Here is a 23,070-nt window from a genome sequence, read left to right as displayed (position 1 = left end):
ACAGTTAATTACAGAAAAAAACATGAGCCATGAGCATTTCTTTCAGTTAAAAGCAGGCAATAGGTGCCGAGTGAAGCCAATACGGAAGTTTCTTAAAACTTGCATTCTCTCTACTGGCCAACAGGGGGCGACTCCTCTGGTGACAAAAATAAGTCAGATTGTATAGAAGAAGTCTATGAAAAAATGACTCTACTTCTCTCTTGATTTATTACCTCAGTAAACATGAGTTTATGGTCTCAATCTCTAGTTCCAAGTCTTCTTCAATACAGCATGCTCATTTATTAAATGATGGTCCATTCAGAGTCAAATAGACCATAAAGCAGGGTGTGCTTTAGGGCGGGCTTACTGGGATTGACAGGTCAGCGACTACCACAGATGTATACAGTGTCTCTACGTCACTCCTCCGCATTCCAAATATGGTAATTTCTGTTCATTGATTGCAAAAAAAAAAAAAACATAGCAGCGATCGTATTCCAAATTGTCAATCTCAATTGTCGCTCCAAAACGGCAGTCCACAAACCAATGGGTGACGTCACGATGACTACGCCAACTTCTTACCTACAGTCTATGGTTAGAAGAGACACTTGTAATATCTTTGCTCTCACACACTCCAGGAATTCCAACAATTCAACAATTCCCTTTCACTTACACAGATGCACTGGAAAGACTGGCATCTTGAGTCAACGATACTGTCTTCAATTTGGCCAGCTAACAAGCCAGAGGTTATTTGATGCACACAGTTGTAGTTCGTGCGTCTGTCTGTGGACACATGAGCCACAGTGCCTCCCACCTAGATGAAGGCTGAATGCGTACAGCATCTGTGTAGATGAAACGCAAATTGGCGCAGCATTCGAAAAAAGCACACAAACACAAACACAGCTTCGCCGCCTTCAGACACGAGTCCAGATCCGTTGACACACGACGCACAGACGGAATTTGCACATCTGCGAACCAGCTGGGCTTCTTTAAGTGCACCGCACTAGAATGTACACAACCAACCACATACTGTAAACTTACACACACACACACACACACACACACACACACACACACACACACACACGCACACACACACACACACACACACTCACACACTCTTGACTTTTTTTCTAACACATGAGCTTTTAACTGTGTCTCGTATCTTTAATAGGCACCTGCCACTGTGGCAGCTGTATGTGTAACAATAAGGACGACAGGGGTCTGGTGACGGGACGCTTCTGCGAGTGTGACGACAGCGAGTGTCTGGACGAGGACAACGGGGAGGTGTGCGGAGGTATGTCTCACACCCTCACTCCACCAACCTTAATTTGCCTAGCAAGTCTCAAATAGTAGCAATAAAAGCAAAAAGTTATTTTTCTCTGTGAACATATGATGAATAAATACAAACATAAAATCCTAAAATCAGGACATTTAAATGAGTAATGTAGAAATCTGACTGTCAATCTATAACACTGACAGAGGTGAACTCATCAGTCGTCGCATGTGCATTCTGATCTGCTTCCAGGCCACGGCCAGTGTTACTGTGGAAACTGTTACTGCGCTGCTGGTTGGCATGGAGACAAATGTGAATTCCAGTGTGACATCAGCCCATGGGAAAGCAAGCGGAGATGCACATCTCCAGATGGCAAAATCTGCAGCAACAGAGGTCTGTTTCCCCGCTCCAAAGCCAGTAGTCAAATTATTTCATGATTTTTTACTTAATTTGTCTTAATTTTTTTTTTCAACAGCCAATATGCTGATGCAGATTATCATCGATTCACAGAGCAATAATGTACTGGAATAATAAGTATGGCAAGGACGCTATGCGATTTCTTAATCGTCACTGCAGCTTCTAAACTCATTAGAATCCACCTCATGACAGTGACAATTGAATTGTGTTTCTCGGAAAGAGGAAACAAACATTGTAAATGGGATCAAGTTCATTTCCTGTCTATTATCTAGGGGTCATAAAGACAACTAAAAGACACATGCTGCATCCGAAATAGCATCCGATACACTACACACATATGTGTACTGTCGTTCAACATACTTCTGTGTAAATAAACAGTAGGGTGGATCTTTGTGGACGCAGTGAACTGTATATACGTCACTTCCTGAGAGCCTCCATGGTATGCCTACCTCATGTGACCAAAGGATGATTTTTTTAGAATCATAAAGTCTGAACTAATTAAAAGATATATATATATATATATATATTACACCTAGCAAAGTGGAATCTTATACGTAAACTTACAATCAAGCGTTATTGACATGACAGAGCTGTCCGCCATCATCTATTATGAATTTGGCATTGCATTGTGGGGTATTTACGTCAGCACTGTGTCCAGTCTTTGCATAATGTAATACATCACCGGATATAGTATGCAGTTCACACACTAATGGTTTCATACTAAGTTTTTGGAAGTATTAAACTATGTCATATACTGTTGTAGCGTACTAAATAGCATGTTAGTATGCTACAGGAATGCACTACCGCTTGTTTTGTTCTTTTTTCTCGTGTTGTAAGTGGGTTGCAACTGCACTTCGTTGTGCATCATTGTGTTGCATAATGAAGAGAAATGATTTGTGAATCCTTAAAACTTTTGAACGCAACCACTATCCCCGAAAGTAGTGACACACTGGGGAAGAAATTAATGGAATTTGAAACTCAACATAGATTTAAATAAATCTTTCATCCGTCACAGTTTCCGGCATGTATGACATGAGAACCCCAGTTCAGCTCGTCTTCTCCTCTCTGACTATCACAGATGAAAAAGAGTCACTTTTGACATCCAACTTTTGAACTGAGTAGGAAAAAAAAGAAAATCACTGGAGAAATACAGAGAAGAGGAGAACTCAGAGAATGGACTGGTTGAAGAAATCCGCATGTTAATTCCGCTGAAAGTCATCAGAGCTTGGCGGACAGACAGTCGGAGAAACAGCTTTACTAACCCTCGCTCAAGTGATCCTGCGGGATTTCAGTAAAGTTCTCCAAAATGAATTGCAGTGGACTGGCTGAGGACAGGCTAAGTGGTAGGGGCCAAATGGTAGGCTGCATGGACAGAGCCCCATGATTTAATAGTTAAGAGCACAGCCGGCACAGCATGAACAACCGTCGACTGTGGTCATGGTGTAGAGGCCCATTGTACTCCTATTTAGGAGAGAAAAGGGCAGTCGAAGGCCGGACAACCCCAAGAGTCACCGGAGAAAAGAACAAAGGAAATACGACTGCAATTAAAAAGAGTCCATCTCAGTTCAAATCAACCTAGACACACTCTTTTTGTGCTTGCTCTATTAGCTTGATAGCGTTATGCAATACATTCAAAAGTACTTGTTATGATTCAATTTATGAATTCACTCATTTTTGAAACATTGTTAGAAGGTGGGAAAAGATGCAGGTTTTATTGCTTTGATTTATTTTCCTTTATCTTTCTGTTGAGCTGTCAATGAAATTAAACAAACATGTACAGGAATTCACAAAGAGTTGACAACAAAATGCATCATTTTATGACAATAAATAACAAGTGTTCTTGAGCTACTGGTTAGAGCCTGAGCCCGGCTGACGTTATTTAAAATTTGGGTGAAAGAAAAATGATTGGGAAAGATTCTTTTCTCATTTAGTTACTCCTTCGAGGCAAAACCAAAATATGACGATACCGTGTGGCTCTAGTTTTATGTTAAATTGTACTTGGCATAACTGATACAAAATACTACACACCTGTACTGTAAACTGTCCAAAACACCACTTACCGACATGCACCGCATCAAATATTAAAGCACAGTGTGGCCTAAAAATATTATAAATCCTGTATTTTACCCCCTCAAGTATTGTAAAAATATGCTAACATATTCCAACATCTTTTTCATCCTGCCCCATTTGAGTGCAACACAATTCTCGGAAGTCAGACAATTTGGTGCTGATTATAATGGGAACCATTCTCAATCCCCTATATATGGCACGTCAGAATTAATCTTCCTTTTAAAGCGTGTGAAGATAAGTCCCAGTGATTATGGGAGATGGATCAAGGAAGATGATTACACGAGAGGGTTGATTTGATTTCATCACCCTGTATAGATGTGACGAGTTCTTGTGCGAGGGTTGGAAATATCTCCTGCTCCACTTACGCTCCGAAATGAATGAGTGAATGATTTGAGTGACGGGCATGCAATAGATAGCCTCTGTTTCATTCCAACAAACTCACCACCCCCTCCGTCTGTTGGGTTCACCTAGCCGCCGCAGTTGAGCTAATAATATACTGTCAAAAACGATAGCAGCCACATAATGCTGGAAGCTAAATACGTGCATATGTGATTTTTTAATCACAACAATTTGAATGGGAGATAATATGGCTGCACGTGGTACACAGAGAGGGTTGATTCCCCTTTTGTGTTGAAAGGGGAGTTTGCTTTTTAGCTGGAAAACAGGGATTAAGTCAGAAATTGCCAAACGTCCTCTAATGGAGTCCTGAATTTATAGAGCATTTTTTCAACTAGCACAGGTGCTGTAATCTGCTTCCGGTGAAGCCAGACTGTCACATTTGTGGCAGACATGAAAGTGCATGGCTGTATAAATCCAGGGCTCCGGGGTTATGAGGGTGGTGAGGGGAGGACCGCATCAGGGCCAAGGGCCAGACACGCGCCAGGCACAACCTGCAGGCTTGCCAGCTGGCCTGGCTCCCCCTGGGGGTTCCCCGTGCTCTGTCACCGCTGATAAGAGAAAATGGGATTTCCACTGGCTGCTGCTTGGGCTGATGCCCTGGCTAAGATGTAAAAACAAATCAGAAAGAGACAGGCGGACGGATAAGTAGATAAAGGAAGAAAAAGTAAGGCAGATGTTGGCTGCGGCCTAAAGTAGAAAATGAAATCCTTCCAGCCACATCAGTGCAAGACGCTTGCCCTCCTTTTAGTTTTTTTCCAGTTTACATTATTGATTTATTTGGACTGTACTACTATAAAAATAAACGTACAATGGAGAATTAATGCATTGTGAAATAATAGTGTACGTGCGGTTGTGTTTGCTTTGTGTGTGTCAGGGACTTGTGTGTGTGGAGAGTGTAACTGTCATGATGTAGATCCTTCCGGCGACTGGGGGGATATCCACGGAGACACCTGTGAGTGCGATGAGAGGAACTGCCACGCGACCTACGACCGCTACTCCGATGACTTCTGCTCAGGTGAGCATGCTGTGTTTGGATTCACATACCTGTTTGGCAAACATTTACAGAATTCCTCATAAAATTAGTCAAATAAGTACATGGTTCAAGAGTTTAGGTTCACTTAGCTTAGCATAACGACTGAAAACGGGGGAAGGCAGCTAGCCTGGCTCTTACAGAAGGTAACAAAATCTGTTGACAAAAAACAAGTAAACCAAAGTAAAAATAGCAGTTTTCTGGTGTACAGGCATAAATGTGACCAGTAACTTTATGGCAACTGCTACCAGACAAAAAATAGTCCGGCATATAATCCCCCATTTTTACTTGACACTTTGGGGGTTGTACAAATAATACAAATGATAGTCATGCTCGTTGGAGTGCTTTGGAGGGGCTGGTAGGCAGATCTTGTTGCCTTTGGACAGAGCCAAGCAAGCCGTTTCCTGCCATTTCCAGTCTTTATGCTACGCTAAGCTAACTGGATGCTGGCTACATATATAGATGTGATATCAATCTACTCATCTAACTCTGTATGAAAGTAAAAATGTAGTTTTTTTCCCCAAAATGTTAAAGGTGGTATATTCAAAATTCAGAACATATCAGTGATTTAGGGATTGCCTCCACACGGCTTTCAACATGGAGATGGCTTAGCTAACAACGCTAACAGTGCAAGCAACGGCAACATTGACAGTGTTTATCTGAAGGGGTGGGTACATCAGCTGTAACCTCCATGTGAGAGCAGTGCAGAGCGGCAGTCATTAGCTAGCCAGTGGGGGCACACACAGGGACTCACGGCCGGGCCGGCTATGTAAATATAGCACAGAGAAGCTCGGATAAAGAGGGAGGGGGACTCCATTCTCTGCTCAGGACGCCATTACTCCACAATATCTTTACATAACAAATAGTTGTCCACTGCTATTTTAATGCTCTGAATTCCAAATTCAGCACCTTTATAGTCTTGCTTAATAAGATAACTGGCTTATGCAATGAACAACCATAGTATATGATATTGGTTATGTCAGTGCCATGTGTTGATCTTAAACTTTGAATAGCTGCAGTTCAACGACACCTTTCCATCTAGTTCTACTCTGGTGCAAGTTTGAAGCCGTAAAAGTGAACTTTCTATATAAGACAGATCCTACCACTGTGACTGCTAACAATGGATGTACCGGAACATGTATCTTAGCATCCATGTTCATAGAAATCACATTTTTCTGTTCTTTAGTGCAGACCTTCATGTCCAGTTAATTGTTTGAGAGAATGTGGACACAATTCACATCTTAATGTCTTGAATCTCATCTTTCTCCATCAGTTTCTCTTTCTCTATCACCCAGACCAGACCAGGTTTAATCAAAGGTCATCCAGCAGCTTAGAGGAGGCCAGACAGTCAAAGCTTGTTCAGCCGACGCTCAGAGGACACCCAATCTTCTCACCTCCAGCGTGTCCTGCTCCTTGCTGCCCTCTCTAACACACTAGCTCCCCTTTTTCCCTCATCTCTGCTCCGTAACCCATCGAACTCTCCACCCTGCTTCACTCAATGCTGCTTTCCCCCCCTCAGTATACGCTCAAAAGGAATTTCCTTGCACAAAGCCCCTCGCTTTGTTTCACCTGTCTGCCTCCTCCACTTCTTCTCCTTGGCAGGTCATGGCCAGTGTAACTGCGGAAGGTGTGACTGCAAGGAGGGATGGGCCGGGAAGAAGTGCGAGCATCCTCTCTCTTGCTCCCAGTCTCCGGAGAGCAGTCTGAAGAAGTGTCGCGGAACGTCCAATTTGCCCTGCTTCGGACGAGGTACCTGGTCTTCCCCTCCCGCTCCTGTTGCCATGGTTACTGCAGCAGGCTTGCACTCTGTCGTCACCTCTTGGTGTAGAACAGGCCGTTTCCAGTGTTTCACATCTCTCAAACTATCCTTAAGAGGGAACAGAATTAAAGCAACCTGCGTTTATTGTGGTGCATACATGAATGTACAGTATATGCAGGTTTGTACAGTATTACTGCTTGTATGTGTGTGTTAATGCCATACATATGCATATATATGCTTGAGATTAAGGTGCACCGTATGCCTGTGAGCCGTCGCTGGAATAGCTCTTTCGATAGAACAAGCAGTGGGTCGATGCGTCTAGATTTATCACACCGCAGCGCATGCTTTAGTAGTGGCCCTTCTGGACAGAGGAAGCTTGTTTTCTTGGAGCCTCTGAATGCTGGTCCTAATACAAATATTAGTCTCAGATACTCAGAAGGCATCACTGGAAACCCCGTGGTAAGAAAAAAAAAAGTTCCATGTTCCCTTGTCCTCCCAGTCCTTGAGCCCTTGAGCCTGTTAATTGATGATAGTAAGGTGGAAGTGGGAGGGGGGGGGGGGACCGCAGTGTCTATTTTAGGGCTATAAAACCAATATGCTAGACTGTTTGTTTGTTACTGATGGGGTATCTATCTGGGATCGGTAGAATAGTCAAATGTTGCTGAATCCTGATTGGTGCACAGAATTACGTCTTCTGCAAGCTTCTGCTGCCCATTTAAAGCAGGCTTGAGCAGGCGTGTTTATATAGGACCCCATCGCTCATAGTCAGAAGATTGAGTTGAGTTTTTTAAGGGCCTTTAAATATTCCATGAATATGAGCCTGGACGGCGTGTTATAGCCTTGAAATAACCAGGGACTTTTTTGGGAACAAATTGCTGTTTCATGGATGGATTAAGAAACACATGTAAAACTATAGAAACATTGTTTTTTTTAAATCATTACTGCTCATGAATTCTTATGCAAAAGTAAAACACCCACACTCTTAATATAATTAGTCGAGTGAGAAAAAAAGCATTTAAAAAAAAATAGATGAAGGTAAAAACATGCAGTCAGTCCATTAACCGCTCAGCTGCTACATTAATTGATGTACAAACCAGCGGTTAAGATTATACTGAACTGCTACACATGCACACAGCCCCAAAGCTTCCCAGCCAAAGAGGGGAGAACAAATGACTCAGCTTTTGCATAGCTGCGCTGCTTAATCTTTACAGGTGGTGGATATAAACGCCCCAGGCCACGTCTACAATATACTGCGTTAAACTAGAATCACACTCTGAACCAAGTGAGCCAAAAGGTACGACATTTATACTACAGTCAGGTTACAGTCGTGCAGTTGTAAGTAAAGACACATGACAGTCTATCAAACGGTGTTCATCCGAAATACCAGACATTTGAATAAAACAAATAAAACTGTCAATCATCTATTGTACAGCTTAATTGAAATTAACTCAGTTGCAAGGTTATTCATCCATAGAATTTCCAGACAACAAAAAGCAAAGCCGAAATGATGGTATAGCCTTGCCAGAGAGCTACTGTGCCTGCGTCCAGAGGTAACAATGCACAATGGTCACGTTACCACTGTTCTCGGACTGACTGACAACCTGCATTGTTCCAAATAAGATAAGGTAAATTGTCTAGCGGCCATGCAGTGCACACTTAGCAGTCTTCTGAGGCATCCCTTGTATCTGTATTTTACACTGATGCAGCAACCATAATAAATCAGTTGTACAGTGCTGTATGGGGCATTGTTCAGTGCACCACTTCTCTTTTATTTTTGCTCCAAACATCGTTTGTAATTTTCTGGGGAATACCCGTCAGTGTTCCGGTACTGAGAATGAGATGACAAAAAGAAAAGGTCGAGTTGAGTAAAGCCTCCTGAATTCTGTTGTTCTCACGTTTATAATGTAGTCGGTGGCGGGTGTTACTACAAGGGGTACAACCTGCTTGGTCTCAGGGATGTGCGGATTTATCAGGGGTTAATCTGAAGCATTGATTTCCTGTATCATGTGACTGTGGGGGACATCAGTGGGGAATGCAAGGTTTTTTTCAGCTGCTGCTGTGTTCCAAATGAAAATGACTGGAGATTACTGTAGGTTATTTTAGTGGCCATGGACGTTCCTCACACCCATGGATGGGAAAGCTGCTGATTAGATCAGGGACCTGCAACCATAGACTGTAAGGAGTGGACGTAGTCACGAGGCGTCACCCATAGGTTTGTGGACTACTGTTTTGAAGCCTCAAGTTCCACATTTTGGTCGTCGCCATTTTGGTTTTTAGCCATCACCATCATGGTTTTTTTTACAACCAGAAGTGACACAAGAGGGTTGAGCTGACTACAACGAACGCTAAAAAAAAGAATTTGTTAGGTAACCATAATGTTACAATTAACTTTCATGAAGTTAAAGCACACTGTGAAAGGTTTAACTTTAAACGAAAAACACAAACAACTCCCAGACTGGACGACGACGTGGTAGCGACCTGTAAATCTCAATTTAGCCACGCCCTAAATCATATCCTGCTATGGTCTATTTGACTATTAAATTAAATGGACCATAATTCACTAAATGACCTGTCAATCCCAGTAAGTCGACCCAAAAGCACACCCTGCGTTATGGTCTATTTGACTCTAAATGGACCATAATTTAATAAATGAACATGCTGTGTTGAAGAAGACTTGAAACTAGAGATTGAAACAAAAACTTATGTTTACAATGTTTACTGAGGTAATAAATCAAGTGAGAAGTAGAGTCATTTTCTCATAGACTTCCATACAATCCGACTTCTTTTTGCAACCAGTGGAGTCGCCCCCTGATGCCGATTAGAGAGAATGCAAGTTTAAGGCGCTTTGGCTTTGGCTTCACTTTTCAAACACCCTGGTTGCCATCTGCCTGAAAGATAGGCATGGTTGCTACCATGAAGACAACTGCATTAACATTATCCATGATCCAACAATTGAACAATGACAGCAATACAGAAAACAGAGCTCACATAATGTAACTACGATATTGGCAAAGTACACTCTACAAATAGAACCAATTTGCCGCCTTTGAATACATCAACTATTCATTACATATTGTGTCCGTTCCATAAAAGACTTTTTGACGTACTCAAACCAATTCCACAACAACATGGTTGAGCAGGCATGGCGGCCCCCCCTCACATAATGAAACAGCAAAGATTAACTTGTGCTGAGGGAGTTAATTAGCTTTAATTCCTCCAGCAGTACCTTTAAATTATCTCCTATTGCTGCAACAAAATGGAACTTTAAATTACCCTGTGCAATAAAAAAACTAATGGGATCAATAAATTCTTCCTTTTAAAAATTGCATTTTGTTTCAGCCATCCCAATCTATGCAGTGACAGTTTAAAGTCTGGTTTAAAGAAATCTGCTGAGGCCTACAATTTCCATCACATGTTGAAAGCATTGTCTGTGTGCCATAAATCCTCCTGTTCCTCCTCTGTTATTAGTAATAAAATGTCTGAATGTACTGTTTACCGTCTCTGTTCAGATATACAGAGGAGGGAAAGTATCGGGGCTGTGATTAGAAGGAAGGTTGACTGTGTGTGCATGCATACCTTAGTGTTTGGGGTGGCGTGCGTGCGCATGTCTTCATTTTTCATAAGATGCCCATTTGGTTGAGTGTTTGGAAGTTCACAATGGCTGGAAACAAACTGGTGTAACAGAGTTCATTGCAAGGCTTCCATGGAGGGCAAGGGAAAGAAAAGGGAAAGAGAGTGAGAAACACAATGAATGAGACCGGAAGAGTAAGAAAGAGAGAAAGAGAGAGAGAGAGAAACTGAAGGAGACAGATGTAGAAAATCACTTAGGCATGGATGAATGCGACTGGTCTGAGGTGGCAGCTTGAGCGGAAAAGCCTTGAAATTCGAAACAGCAGCTTCGGGGCTTTTCTTCCTTGTGGAGAGCACATTCTTTACACCGCGGTATTTCCTCAAGGAAACACCTGCTTTCAACATCTTTCTGCTGATTCTTGGGATTCCTTTCTCTGATCTCTGAAGTGTGGTCCGTAGTAGACATTGAATATGTGTATGCATTTGTTTGTATTCAATCCAATCCCATTCAAATGTATTAATAAAGAACATGTACCAAAGAGCTGTACGAATCAAAATGACAATAACCATAACAAAAAATTCAATTAACACACAAAAAGAGCAAAAGGACAATAAAATAATAAAAGCAAGACTCAGACTGAATAAAAAGCCTTGGAATAAAGATGTGATTAAATACAGTGTTTAAAATCAGGCTGTGTAGGGGCAAGCCGAACAAGCAGGGGTTTCTTGCTCCAGAGTTTGGGGGCTACACAGGCAGCCACCTCCGGATCTGAAAAGTGAAGCCAATTCTTGCAAAGAAACTTGCATTCTTTCTACTGACCGGCAGGGGGCGACTCCTCCGGTTGCAAAAAGTCTTATTGTAGAAGTCTATGAGAAAATGACTCTACTTCTCACTAGAATTATTCCCTCAGTAAACATTGTAAACATGAGTTTATGGTCTCAATCTCTAGTTTCAAGTCTTCTTTAACCTGTTACCACTCCAGTAAAATGAGTCGAAAACACCTATCGTTGATTTTAAAAAGAGGCGTTGATTGTACCTGCTGTTGTGATTGAAAAATGGTTTGCATAAATCGAATCACAAGAATCTTAGCTTTCCAAAGATATGTTGCATCGGTACCTACCTATACATAGCAGTTGTGTACATGACGCGGGCCGTCAGAGTGTTAACAGGTTTACAGCATGATGTTCATTTAGTAAATTATGGTCCATTTAGAGTCAAATAGACCATTTCATAGACCAGGCTACCTTTTTATTGACGGGTCGCTACCGCTACCATTACATTACATTATTACATTACAGTCATTTAGCAGACGCTTTTATCCAAAGCGACTTACAATAAGTGTATTCAACATCGGTTTTCAAGAGAACTACAAGTCACCAGAAGTCATAAGTGCATCTCCTTTTTTAAAACAAGCATCTAAGAGCATAAACCAGAGCCAAAGTACAGTGCAGAAACAAACGAATGCAATAAGTGCCACAAACTAATACGAATACAATAAGTGCAACAAACTAGTATGAATACAATAAATGCTAAGTAAGTGCTAAGTGGAAGGCTCAGGGTAGGCCTTCTTGAAGAGGTGAGTTTTCAGCCTGCGCCGAAAGATGGGCAGCGACTCTGCTGTCCTTACATCAGTGGGGAGATCATTCCACCACTGTGGGGCCAGGACAGAAAACAGCCACGACCGGGTCAATCGGCCGTAGGAACCTCTGAGCGATGGGGCAACCAATCGCCCCGAGGCAGCAGAGTGAAGTGGTCGGGCGGGGGTGTAGGGCTTGACCATGGCCTGGAGATAGGAAGGAGCTGTTCCATTGGATGCGAGCTCTTACAGGTAGCCAGTATAGAGAACGGAGAAGTGAAGTTGTGTGGGAGAACTTGGGGCTGTTGAGTAGAGATGACAAGAGCCTTGATTAGCACCTGCGGCGTCTCATCAGTGAGGAAGGGGCGAATCCTCCTGATGTTGTTGAGCAGCAATCTGCAGGAGCGTGTAACCGATGCAATGTTTGCTGAGAATGACAGGTGATCATCCAGGGTCACACCCAGGTTCCTCGCAGTCCGAGTTGGCGTCACCACGGTATCGTCAATGGTGATGGACAGGCCTCGGTGCGGGCAACCCTTCCCCGGGAGGAACAGTAGCTCGGTTTTGTCCAGGTTGAGCTTGAGGTGGTGTGTCGCCATCCACTTCGAGATATCAGCCAAGCACGCAGCAATGCGTGCCTCCACTTGAGTGTCACCGGGGGGAAATGACAATACCAGCTGAGATATCTTTTCTTTTTTCAGTTCTTCACGCGGGTTAGAGGTGCAGTGACATGGCACTTCGTGTCTTTAGCTTGTATAATGTGATGTATGTCACGGTGAAACTGTAAAAATATAGCCTTGGGCAATCATTTCAACCGCAATATGATTTGATTGGATTGTAATTATGATTGTAACCTTTTACAAGAAGAGAAAAGGGATTTTGATGCATGGCAATTTAGAAATGTTTGGTGTAACACATAATGGTGTACACAGAAATGAACGAATGGTGGCCTTCTCCCTGGAAAGTCAGACCCTCTTTGTCTGTAGCAGTTGATGATGCGAGTATTGCTCGCCTGTACATCCTAATGGTTTGATCACTGCAGCCTACTTAAAGTGTGCACTGTATGCGTTAAACAACTGTTATACACTTCTAATGCATCATGGTATTGACAATACACCTGTTTGATAGCTGCTTGCCTTTGGTTGCTAATGGGATGCTTTTATTCTCACCACACGACCATTCAAAGCATCATTTGACTGGATGCATTATACTGTACTTGGTGTGATGCTGGACTCCTTGCAGCTGAACAGAACTAGAAATTAAATCAACTCAATAGAGAGGACAGGCTTTGGCTGGCAGAGTGGATTCAAACCGCTAATCTACGGTGTTGAAAATCTTGTGAAGTCGATATTTCCAAAATCCACGTTTAATCTTAGTCCCTTTAAGTTTTCTAGATACATTTAGATCCTACACTGTAGCCTAAATATATATTTTATGTTCAGTCAAATAGCTTTGTTTTTGTCCAAAAAATGGCAGGAGCGCAAACACAATTGCATTTTTGCACTTTTGCCAGTGTGTTAGTTTCACAGCTCTATAGTGAGAGGAGTGTCACAGCTGTGGTTCTGTTTATGCAGATCAGCCAGTGCAGCCCAACGTTGGTACTGGCACAAAAAATGGTCATGTATTTCCACTGGGTTAAGACCACTTTATTGAAAATGGGAAAAGAGTAACACTCAGATAATCTAGTTTAGAGAGTCAAACACACACACATACACACACACACACAAATGAAAAACTGTGTTGCACCTGGTTGTAATTCCATAGTAGCACAAACTGCAAGCTTCTCTGCAGAGACTTCAGGTTTATACCAGGCGGCAACCTCAATGCAGAAGTGTTAAAACCTGCATTATCTCTACTGGCCAGCAGGGGGCGACTCCTCTGGTTGTATAGAAGTCTATGAGAAAATGACTCTACTTTTCTCTTCATTTATTCCCTCAGTAAACATTGTAAACATGAGTTTTTGGTCTCAATCTCTAGATTCAAGTCTTCTTCAATACAGCATGATGATCATTTAGTAAATTATGGTCCATTTAGAGTCAAATAAACCATAGAGCAGAGTATGCTTTAGGACGAGCTTACTGTGATTGACAGGTCGCTGCCACTACCAGAGATGTATACGGTGTCTCTACGTCAATCCTCCGCATTCCAAATATGGTAACTTTCTTTTATTGGATGCAAAAAAAGCAACATGGTGACGGCCTTAATCCAAGATGCTGTCGGCAAAATCGCCGAACTCGAGGCTTCAAAAACCAATAAGTGATGATACCATGACTATGTTCACTTCTTATATACTGTCTATGGTTTATGCATAAGCAGAATAGAAGGCATCCTTATAGGAGTGATACAAGTCTGGGGAGGGCTTTGGGATTCATTGGGACACGAGCAGTTTTATCTTGGGAGAAGCTCGCTCGGACTCCAACACCAATCCCACTGAGAAACTATCGGCTGCTTTTGAAAGGAATGAGGGGAGCTGACATGACTGACCATTATCCAAGCCTACCCTCACCACCTGATTGAGTCATCTATCTAACATGCATCAATCCTGCCCTATTCCCCTTTTCCAGTGTGTGTTACACTGCTGCTCTCTAAACTGGCAAAAAAAGTCTGCCAAACCCTCACCTGCACACAACTTTGCCCTTTTTAAAAATTAAAATAGAGCCGAAGTGTATTTGGTTTGTGACTTTATCAACATGGTTGATCCTCACCTTAAGACAGGATGACGAATTAAGCGCCAACACCCACCAACACGCCCGCACGCCGGAGTAAAGGGTTTGACGAGCGCAGGGATAATCGATAAGGCAGGGCTGTTGCGACATCACCGGTTGCCAGGGTAACAAAGTCCCCGGAGCAGATGGCGGTAAGCTATATGTGAAGCAGGAAGAGCGGTTGCTGGTCATAAAAAGTGACAGTGATGTGACACGGACAACACATTGGATGACGCTGCCAGTCAAGTGGCTGTCTCGCAGAACTCATGTTCGCTACTATTTATTGCCCCTAATTCAACTCAGTGAGTCATCAGAAGATAAAAGGCAGGCACATGCACATTATGGATATGTTTCAGGTGTTATTTAGTGGCACTAAACACAAAATGCACCCAGCAGTGCAGAAGCGACGTACCCAGCTCAATAACAACAAGACAAAAAGAGAAACAGAGGCACTCAGTAAGCTGTGTTTTAACCATATGTCTTTGCTGAACTGGGATATTGCCTTTGTGCACTTATTTTTCATGGTGGGGCAGCTTACCTGTTTGTAGCACTTCGGGGTGTCTTTTGTCTGTAGAATTTGTGAGTGGGAACATATAAAAGATGTACAACTGTGTGTGTGTGTGTGTGTGTGTGTGTGTGTGTGTTTGTGTTTGTGTGTGTTACTCGTTTCTCATTAGAGCACAGACAACCAACGCACATTTTATGGTAATGTCTTCAATTATGCAGTATTATCCTGAAGATGGTAATAAAACATGCACTCAGCATTCTGAGGTTAAAGTTTATTACATTTCACCTCTCAGTAACATTGTTGCTAATGTATTGTTGTAGTTACATTACATAAACAAATTGCTGTGACTGTGAGTAAATTGTTTGCAGCGATGAGTTTGCACGGTAACACTAAATGGTAAGGGTACATGGATTTTAAAAAAGCATGACTCAGTTCATGTAGCACTTCACAAACCTCTTCATTGGTCAGGCTGGTGTCAGGTATTCGTAGCTAAACTTACGAAAAATAAAGCGCTGCAATTTGTTGTTATCCCATTAAAGTATTGGTGTACGGGAGGGCGGAAGGGGAGATGCATGTGTCCAACACACAGCGATCTTTCATCCAGCAGACAACTGTTCGTTCCACAATTTAAACGAGAAGTCAATGTTGATTTATTCGTCAAGTCACTTCTGTAGTTATTTTAACCCAAACAAGATTCATTGCTAACCTAACTAAGGATGTCACTATCTTCTTCTAAACCTAACTGAGTTGTTTCCTGTGAAGACGGTTTATTTAGTTTATTTGAAAAAGACTATACATGTAACAAGCGGGAATTGACACACGTGTTGCTGTGTTTCGTGGGACTTTTCAGAAGATACCATACGAACCGTTGTATGAGGATACGTTGCATATGTATGCAGTTAACGGGGCAAAAAAAATTGACCAGTCACAGCAGTGCACCTGCATTCTGTGTGAAAATGTTACTTTGTTGGCTTTGAATCATCAATTCAAGTTTTTAAATGTTGTGAATGGATTATCGTGAATGGTTTGTGAGCTTTAAGCCAATGTGATACACACACCTTTCCTTTCCAGACTAGCATTGATTATTCAAATGGAGTCCAAAATGATGATGTCATTTGCATTTGTAATTTTGGCAAATAGAAATGAATATACAGAAGGACTGACTTTATTTCAGAGCCGACAAGAATGATAGATTCATAGGAAACAAAATATATAAGAATGACTATCTATTTGAAGGATCAGAACCATGATAAAGTCATGAAAAATGAATGCTTTGTTAATCACGATTACAACACTTCAAATTCAACAATACTGTGAAAAGACATGAACATCATTAATAACTCAGCAATCTTAATGATTGAGATACACTAGCTGCTGCATTAACTCATGCATGAGATACTCATTATGGTACATTCCTGTTCATGAAAGACTACATGAATTAATTCATGCTTTTTTTTATGCATTAAGTCATGAAAATGTAATGTAATTCATGATAATTCAAAAATCTGTCACACAAGGTGTGAGCATTGACAAAAAACAAAGATGGATTATGACTTCAGAAGATGATTGTCCCTTAAAGCCCCCGATTATCTGTATGTGGCCTTCAATACCCCCCCCATAATTAACATAACCCTGAGCAGCCTGGTTAAGTGATCAACGAGCAAGTACGCTGCACAACTCCAACGATGGTTTCGGAATAGATGGTGTTTGCCTAATGAGCTTCACCACTAGCGAAGCATGCTACCTCGGTGAGTTCCCCTGTGGCCTTCTTCACTGGCAGCTCGCTGATCGCAACATCTCGAGGTGTGTGTGTGTGTGTGTGTGTGTGTGTGTGTAGCCCGTGTGAGTGTTTTTACCAGAGCGAGTGATTTACATATGAGATTTCCACGCACGGCCGGAGGGGAGATTAAGTCTAGTTTAAAATCAGTCGTCTTCAGCAAGAATGCGAATAACTGCTCTAAATTACAGGTGACATAAAAAAGTAAAAACGCTTCAAGAAAAGAAAGATGATTCTGCTGCTTGAAAAACACAACCCTGCTGTGAAACACTGCTCAGATGTGAGAAGATTCTCTCTGTTTTTGTAGGTCAGTGCCAGTGCGGACAGTGTACCTGCTACCCACCTGGGGACAGTCGTGTTCACGGCAAAAACTGTGAGTGTGACGACCGTCAGTGCGAGGACATCGGTGGAGAGGTCTGCGGCGGTGAGAGCAAGTGCACACACACACACACACACACACACACACACACACACACATTCATTTCATCTTTGTATCCAGTAAGGGCTGTTCAAGTTGTGTGAGTAATAGAGGGAATTGACGAAACATGGCAATAAACATGGCGAGCCTGCATTTCAACATTGCTGTTCAAACTGTGCAGAGAAGTGGGAGGCCTAAGCAATGGACCTCATGCAAGACCCGCTCCACGGCATGTACGAATGTTTTTCAGAACTTGTTGCATTCACAATTTCTTTTTTTTGTACTTCGAATTTTCAATTCTGTAAGAAAGGAATTCACCAGCGGATTAAACCCGTCATACGAGTCACGTGCAGATCTTTCTCTGCAGGTGGAGCTTAAAGGTTTCACTGTGCGATATTCAAAGCATTAATATAGCATCAAACAGCTATTTCCTATGTAAAGACATAGGGGAGTAATGTGTATACTGAGCAGAGAGTTAAGTAATTCTCCCTCTCTGCATGCGAGTGTGCCCCATTGGCTGTCTCATGGCCGCCGCTCTGCACTGCCAGCCTGGTCTCACTCCTAACTCGTCAAATACCAACGGTTGGTCAGCACCCCCTCGGCGTCTGATGCAGACGCACCGGGCTTCAAACATTAGATCCGCACTTTGCAAGACAATAGGCTCGCGAAACTCAGATCAAACCGTCACACTGGGCAGCGCTGGAGAAATATGAATCAAGATTGTGTTACTGCCTTGCCTCTTTCTCACCTCAAATGTTTTCAGAAACATTTTATTGGAGTTTGTCAACTGGGCGCCATATTGCAAACCGCCCAGCCACAATCGGCTGGAGAAAACATCTATCTGTTTATTGACAGGATTTGGTACATCTCCACCACCGGCGCTGTTAGCACCGTTAGCTGCAAGCCTTTCGGCTTAGCCGTCGCCATGTTGAGAGCCGTGCGGAGGCAATAGATATGCTCAGCATTTGATATTGAGCACCTTTAAGATTTATAATATCTTAATCTGAATGAATATGGAGTTTAAATATTCTACAGATATTAACTAAAATAGAAGTAATTCAACAAGTGTCTTTCTCTTCTCTTTTAGATGATATGAAGTTATTGGCATAATTTGGCATGGCAAACTTATTCAGCCACTCCATGCCTCGGGGTCTTTATTCATGTCGCTGTCAGGGGAACATCCTCCATTGCACCCGACAACTGTAACAGCACCAACTGTATGATATTCTCTTGTGTATTTCCATCACTGTCTTGTCCCCTGGATCCCCTCCCATCTAAGCCAAGGAACGCTTTGCTTTAGCGAGACATGTTTTAGGACTTACAGTAAGTTGGTGTGTCACCATTCCCTTTTTTTGTCCCGGTAAGGCACTGCTCTTATGACATATTGTTGACAGCTGTATTAATTCTTTTCGGGGGCCCCATGCTCGTACAACCAAGCCTCCCAGAAAAAAAGGATGCGAGATTAAGGACATGAAATGTTTTGCTCCAAGACAAGGCAAGGCAAGTTTATTTGTTAGCACATTTCAACAACAAGGCAATTCAAAGTGCTTCACATAAAACCATTAAAAACATCAAAACATAAGGCAAAAGAAAAGGAGATTTAAAAACAATTAAGAACATTGATTGAAACATAAAAAATAGTCAGTAGTAAAATGCAGAAATGCAGGAAATTGATTAATATTCTTGAATATGGTTCAATTAAAGGCAGCAACAAACAGAAAAGTCTTCAATCTTGTTTTAAAGGAGCTGAGGGTCTCAGCAGACCTGCAGCGTTCTGATTGACTTTTTATAGAGACCTGTAAACACAGCGTTACAGTAGTCGAGTCTACTGAAGATAAATGCATGGACAAGTTTTTCCAAATCCTGTTGAGACATAAATCCTCTAATCCTTGATATATTCTTCAGGTGATAGTCGGCTGATTTTGTAATAGTCTTGATCTGGCTGTTCAGGTTGAGGTCTGAATCCATAACTACAGCTAGATTTCTGGCCAAGGCACAAGTACGATTCCTGGGTGAAATACCGTTACCCGCTGCTAATGGCAGCTAAGGATCACACTTTGTAGAAACTTGAGCCGTTTAAAATATTTGGATTGGGAGTCTATTTCCGATGAATTCAACCACTACGCTGTGCTATTTTCTTTGCGATTGCAGTGGCGAAGATTGCTATGGCTCTGACTGTGACAATAGCTGCTGAGGCTCATGGGTAACATGGTACTTATAGTTCCATTCTTTAAGAACAAAACTATGAATATACATCTACTGACGCAGACATGGTTACGCACTTACACCCCTCACCTAATTATTGCAGAGGAAACTACACACATTTTGTGCAGCGTGTGCACACATACACTCACCCACTTTGAAATCATGCCAGGAGCAGCCGCTGAATTTGAAGATCAATACGGTGTGATCCTATCTGCTCTCTTTGATATCCACAGGCACAACCCCCCAGCCCCCCCCCACCCTAAACCCTTGAGCTTGAGTTTGAGAGAAATTGCTCCAAGCCTTTGAAGCTTTGGTTTGAGGTCTTGGGGAAGTTTGGGCTCCTAATATGAGCCATTTAGGCACAACTACTGTAATGGATGGGTTGTGCTAACAACATTAGAGGCTCAATTGAAATTGATATTTTGCGGCTGCTGCTGCTGTCAGACAGAGACAGAGGGAAAGGCAGATGAAGGTGCATTTAAGGATCGCGGTGCTCCTAAAGAAAAGCAGAACATGGTTGGAGAATAGTTGTATTGTAAAAGAGTAAAACCAACTGTCTGAGGGGAAAACTGACAAAATGTGTTGTTCATTCGGCCAAATATAATTCCCATAGTAATTTGCAGGATGTATTCCTCCATTTGACTGCCTTTTCTTTTACAATTGCTTATGTGTTCAATTTGAGCATACAGACACGCATTTCTGTATTTTCTGGACACATACATACTTCCTTTAAGTCTGTGAAACCGAAACAACATGACACATGCACAGCTTTTCAAAGAGTAAACAAACAGACAGATTTCTCTCAAACAACAAAGAGGAGCTTCCCGCCCCCCCCACAGGGGTATCAAGCAGGGAGTCACTTTGTCAAACTCTGTTCACTGTTTAATCCGCTGTTTGCTTCACTCCAATGCTCCAATGCTCAGACTATTTGCAATCAGTCTTGAATTGACATGCAATCTGTCTATTCCCATCTCCCAGCTAACGCACTGAATTTATTTTTTCATGTTGTTTTTTGTCGGCTGTGGCATTTTGCATCAGTGGTGCAGTGCAGCATCTGAGGGGAGATTTCTCCTTTAAAGGGGGGATGCAGTATTTATGTGAATGGATTACTGTGGCTCATTGTGTGCCGAGCTGTCCAGAAACAATTCTTCATGAGGCGTCCAGTGAGAGCCTGTCTGAGCACCAAGCACAGACGCAGTCACACACACACACACACACACACACACACACACACACACACACACACACACACACACACACACACACACACACACACACACACACAGTCAGGCTGTCAGGCTGACAATTAAGTCGGTATACTCAGAGGCCTGTGAGAAGCTCAGAGGCACTCTAAAACAGGTACCCAGAGTGAGAAGTTGGGGATCAAACAGAAAGGCTTTGTAGTGAGGGGGCTGTAAAACATAAAAAAAGAATAACTTCCCAATCCAGGGTACAGTGCAGTCTGTGCCCCTGGATGTTTGGCCCTCGATGCAGACAGCTGAGAGGGAGGGGAAGTGAGAAATGACACTGGCTCCTTGCATATAATTCAATCCCTAAGTGTTAACCAGCTTGTCAGTCAGCTCGGCCCACACTTGGCTCTCAAGGCTTTTCTCCAAACACGAAGAACGAGAGGAGAGAGCAGCCAAATATTCACTTTGCACTCTGCTCATTCTTCAGGCCTCTCTGGTCAACTTTTGTGCGCAATGGGATTGATGAATGTTGAGCATTCACGCTGTTGTGCTATTATTTCTAGTTTGTTATATTTTGTGTATTCTAATATATTCTTTATATTGTGTATTCTTTAGATATACATCTCTAGTGTTGATAATGTATACTTAATGTGGATAACCTGCTGCTGTAACACAATCATTTCCCAATTTTGGATAAAAAAAGTCTGTGTGTCTATCGAACAACTCTATAGACAGTTGTATGGCTGCAGACCTGGCCATGTGAGGGGTAAACATACTGCCCAATGATAATATTGCACAATGTATCCATTCAATTTGGGTTTCGTGACATCGAACAAGTGATTTGGGTTCATGTGAGGTTTCAGTATCTGTCTGGTTTTTGGGGCACTTCCGTATCAAGTGTCAAGTCTGATAAATATCATGAGGGCTTTCGAAATATCATAATTTCTCAGACATAATTATGACACGGTTGTTGACATGAATGGTATTTAAAAGTCTGAAACCAGTCAATATGTCAACCCCCTATGGGACAGGAGCGTAGCATTAGTGTTGAGCCTGAAAGCTGCCTGATTGGTATGAAGGCTCAGCACTGTATCTAATAACACACATCTTCAAATATTCAAAGTACTATTCTATTGTATTCATACGTAACAGGACTGAGATTTTAGTATAGCATTAGCAAATATGAATTGTAGCCACATGACATCAGTGCTGATAGCATGAGAACATTTGGCATCATCAAGTGGTTTACCGAAAACAACTTTTAAAAAAACACATCTAAGAAACAATTTAACAGGACTGTACGTTGAGATTGATGTTCTCAGTCATACTTGCAGTATGATCAAAAATATAGAAAATAGAGTGAGAAAACTTGCTTTTGGTCGTCCCATGGCCTTCTGGAGACTCAGGAGGTGCTACTTCCTGTTGATCATGTGACTGGTGTGATGTCCCAATATTTTAGGGGGGGTAATGTGTCAGAGTAACAGGACTGATACAACGAAAATGTGTATTCAAACTAACATATTACGAGTTTCTGATGAGAAAATGTACATTTATATGTCTAAATTGGAAATGGAGTCACACAATAATACAAAAAAAAACAGTGAAGTGTAGGGTTAGAGAGTTGTGGGTTGTGGGTAGTTTCAAGATACAGACAGAAAAAAAGGGCTGCATTGGAGCAACAGAGTGTGCATAGAGGCGGGCTTAGAGCCCCCCCCCCCCCCCCGCTATTACCAGCTCAGTTCTATCCTTTCCGTGACAATGGACTCCCTAAGACACTCTCCGCATACGGTACATCTTTTCCCGGGGTTGAATACCAGATTTGCCACCGCCTCCCCCTCACAGTCCATCTCTAAACGCTATAGCACAATGCACGCTCTGTGAAAGGCAGGTGCAGACTAATTGAATGAGGGCTAGGTTGCCGCTCCTCCAAAGCAATTAACTGCTCTCCCAGGCAGGCTGATTGAGGCAGCCATGCATGGCCCGCCATGGCTGCCTCTCCACTCCGACTGAGACAGAAGCTCGCTAACTTTCATTTATATCCTCCCAACAACACAACCACCACACTCACAAACACACACACACACACACACACACACACACACACACACGCACACCTCCGATACACCATCCCCCACCTCTACCTCCGTTTGATTAAAAACAGCAATAAAGAAAGAAACAACAGCATCGGGAAGC

The 23,070-nt window shown here is 42.4% G+C and overlaps 1 protein-coding gene across 1 annotated transcript in view; it reads left to right on the top strand.

Moving 5' to 3' along the window:
• itgbl1 (integrin, beta-like 1) overlaps positions 1-23,070 on the top strand; it is a 53,177-nt gene that overhangs the window by 17,101 nt on the left and 13,006 nt on the right. The window contains exons 4-8 of the mRNA XM_076081897.1: positions 1,151-1,273; positions 1,505-1,645; positions 5,013-5,153; positions 6,771-6,917; positions 17,372-17,488. Coding sequence (XP_075938012.1) covers positions 1,151-1,273; positions 1,505-1,645; positions 5,013-5,153; positions 6,771-6,917; positions 17,372-17,488 — 669 coding nt within the window. The remainder of the gene's footprint in view (positions 1-1,150; positions 1,274-1,504; positions 1,646-5,012; positions 5,154-6,770; positions 6,918-17,371; positions 17,489-23,070) is intronic.

Source organism: Anarhichas minor, unplaced genomic scaffold (genome assembly GCF_050575085.1).
Source record: "Anarhichas minor isolate MPS153535 unplaced genomic scaffold, ASM5057508v1 ptg000087l, whole genome shotgun sequence".
Lineage (NCBI taxonomy): Eukaryota > Metazoa > Chordata > Actinopteri > Perciformes > Anarhichadidae > Anarhichas > Anarhichas minor.
The sequence above is the reverse complement of the archived record's forward strand: the minus strand, read 5'-3'. Positions and strand labels throughout refer to the sequence as shown.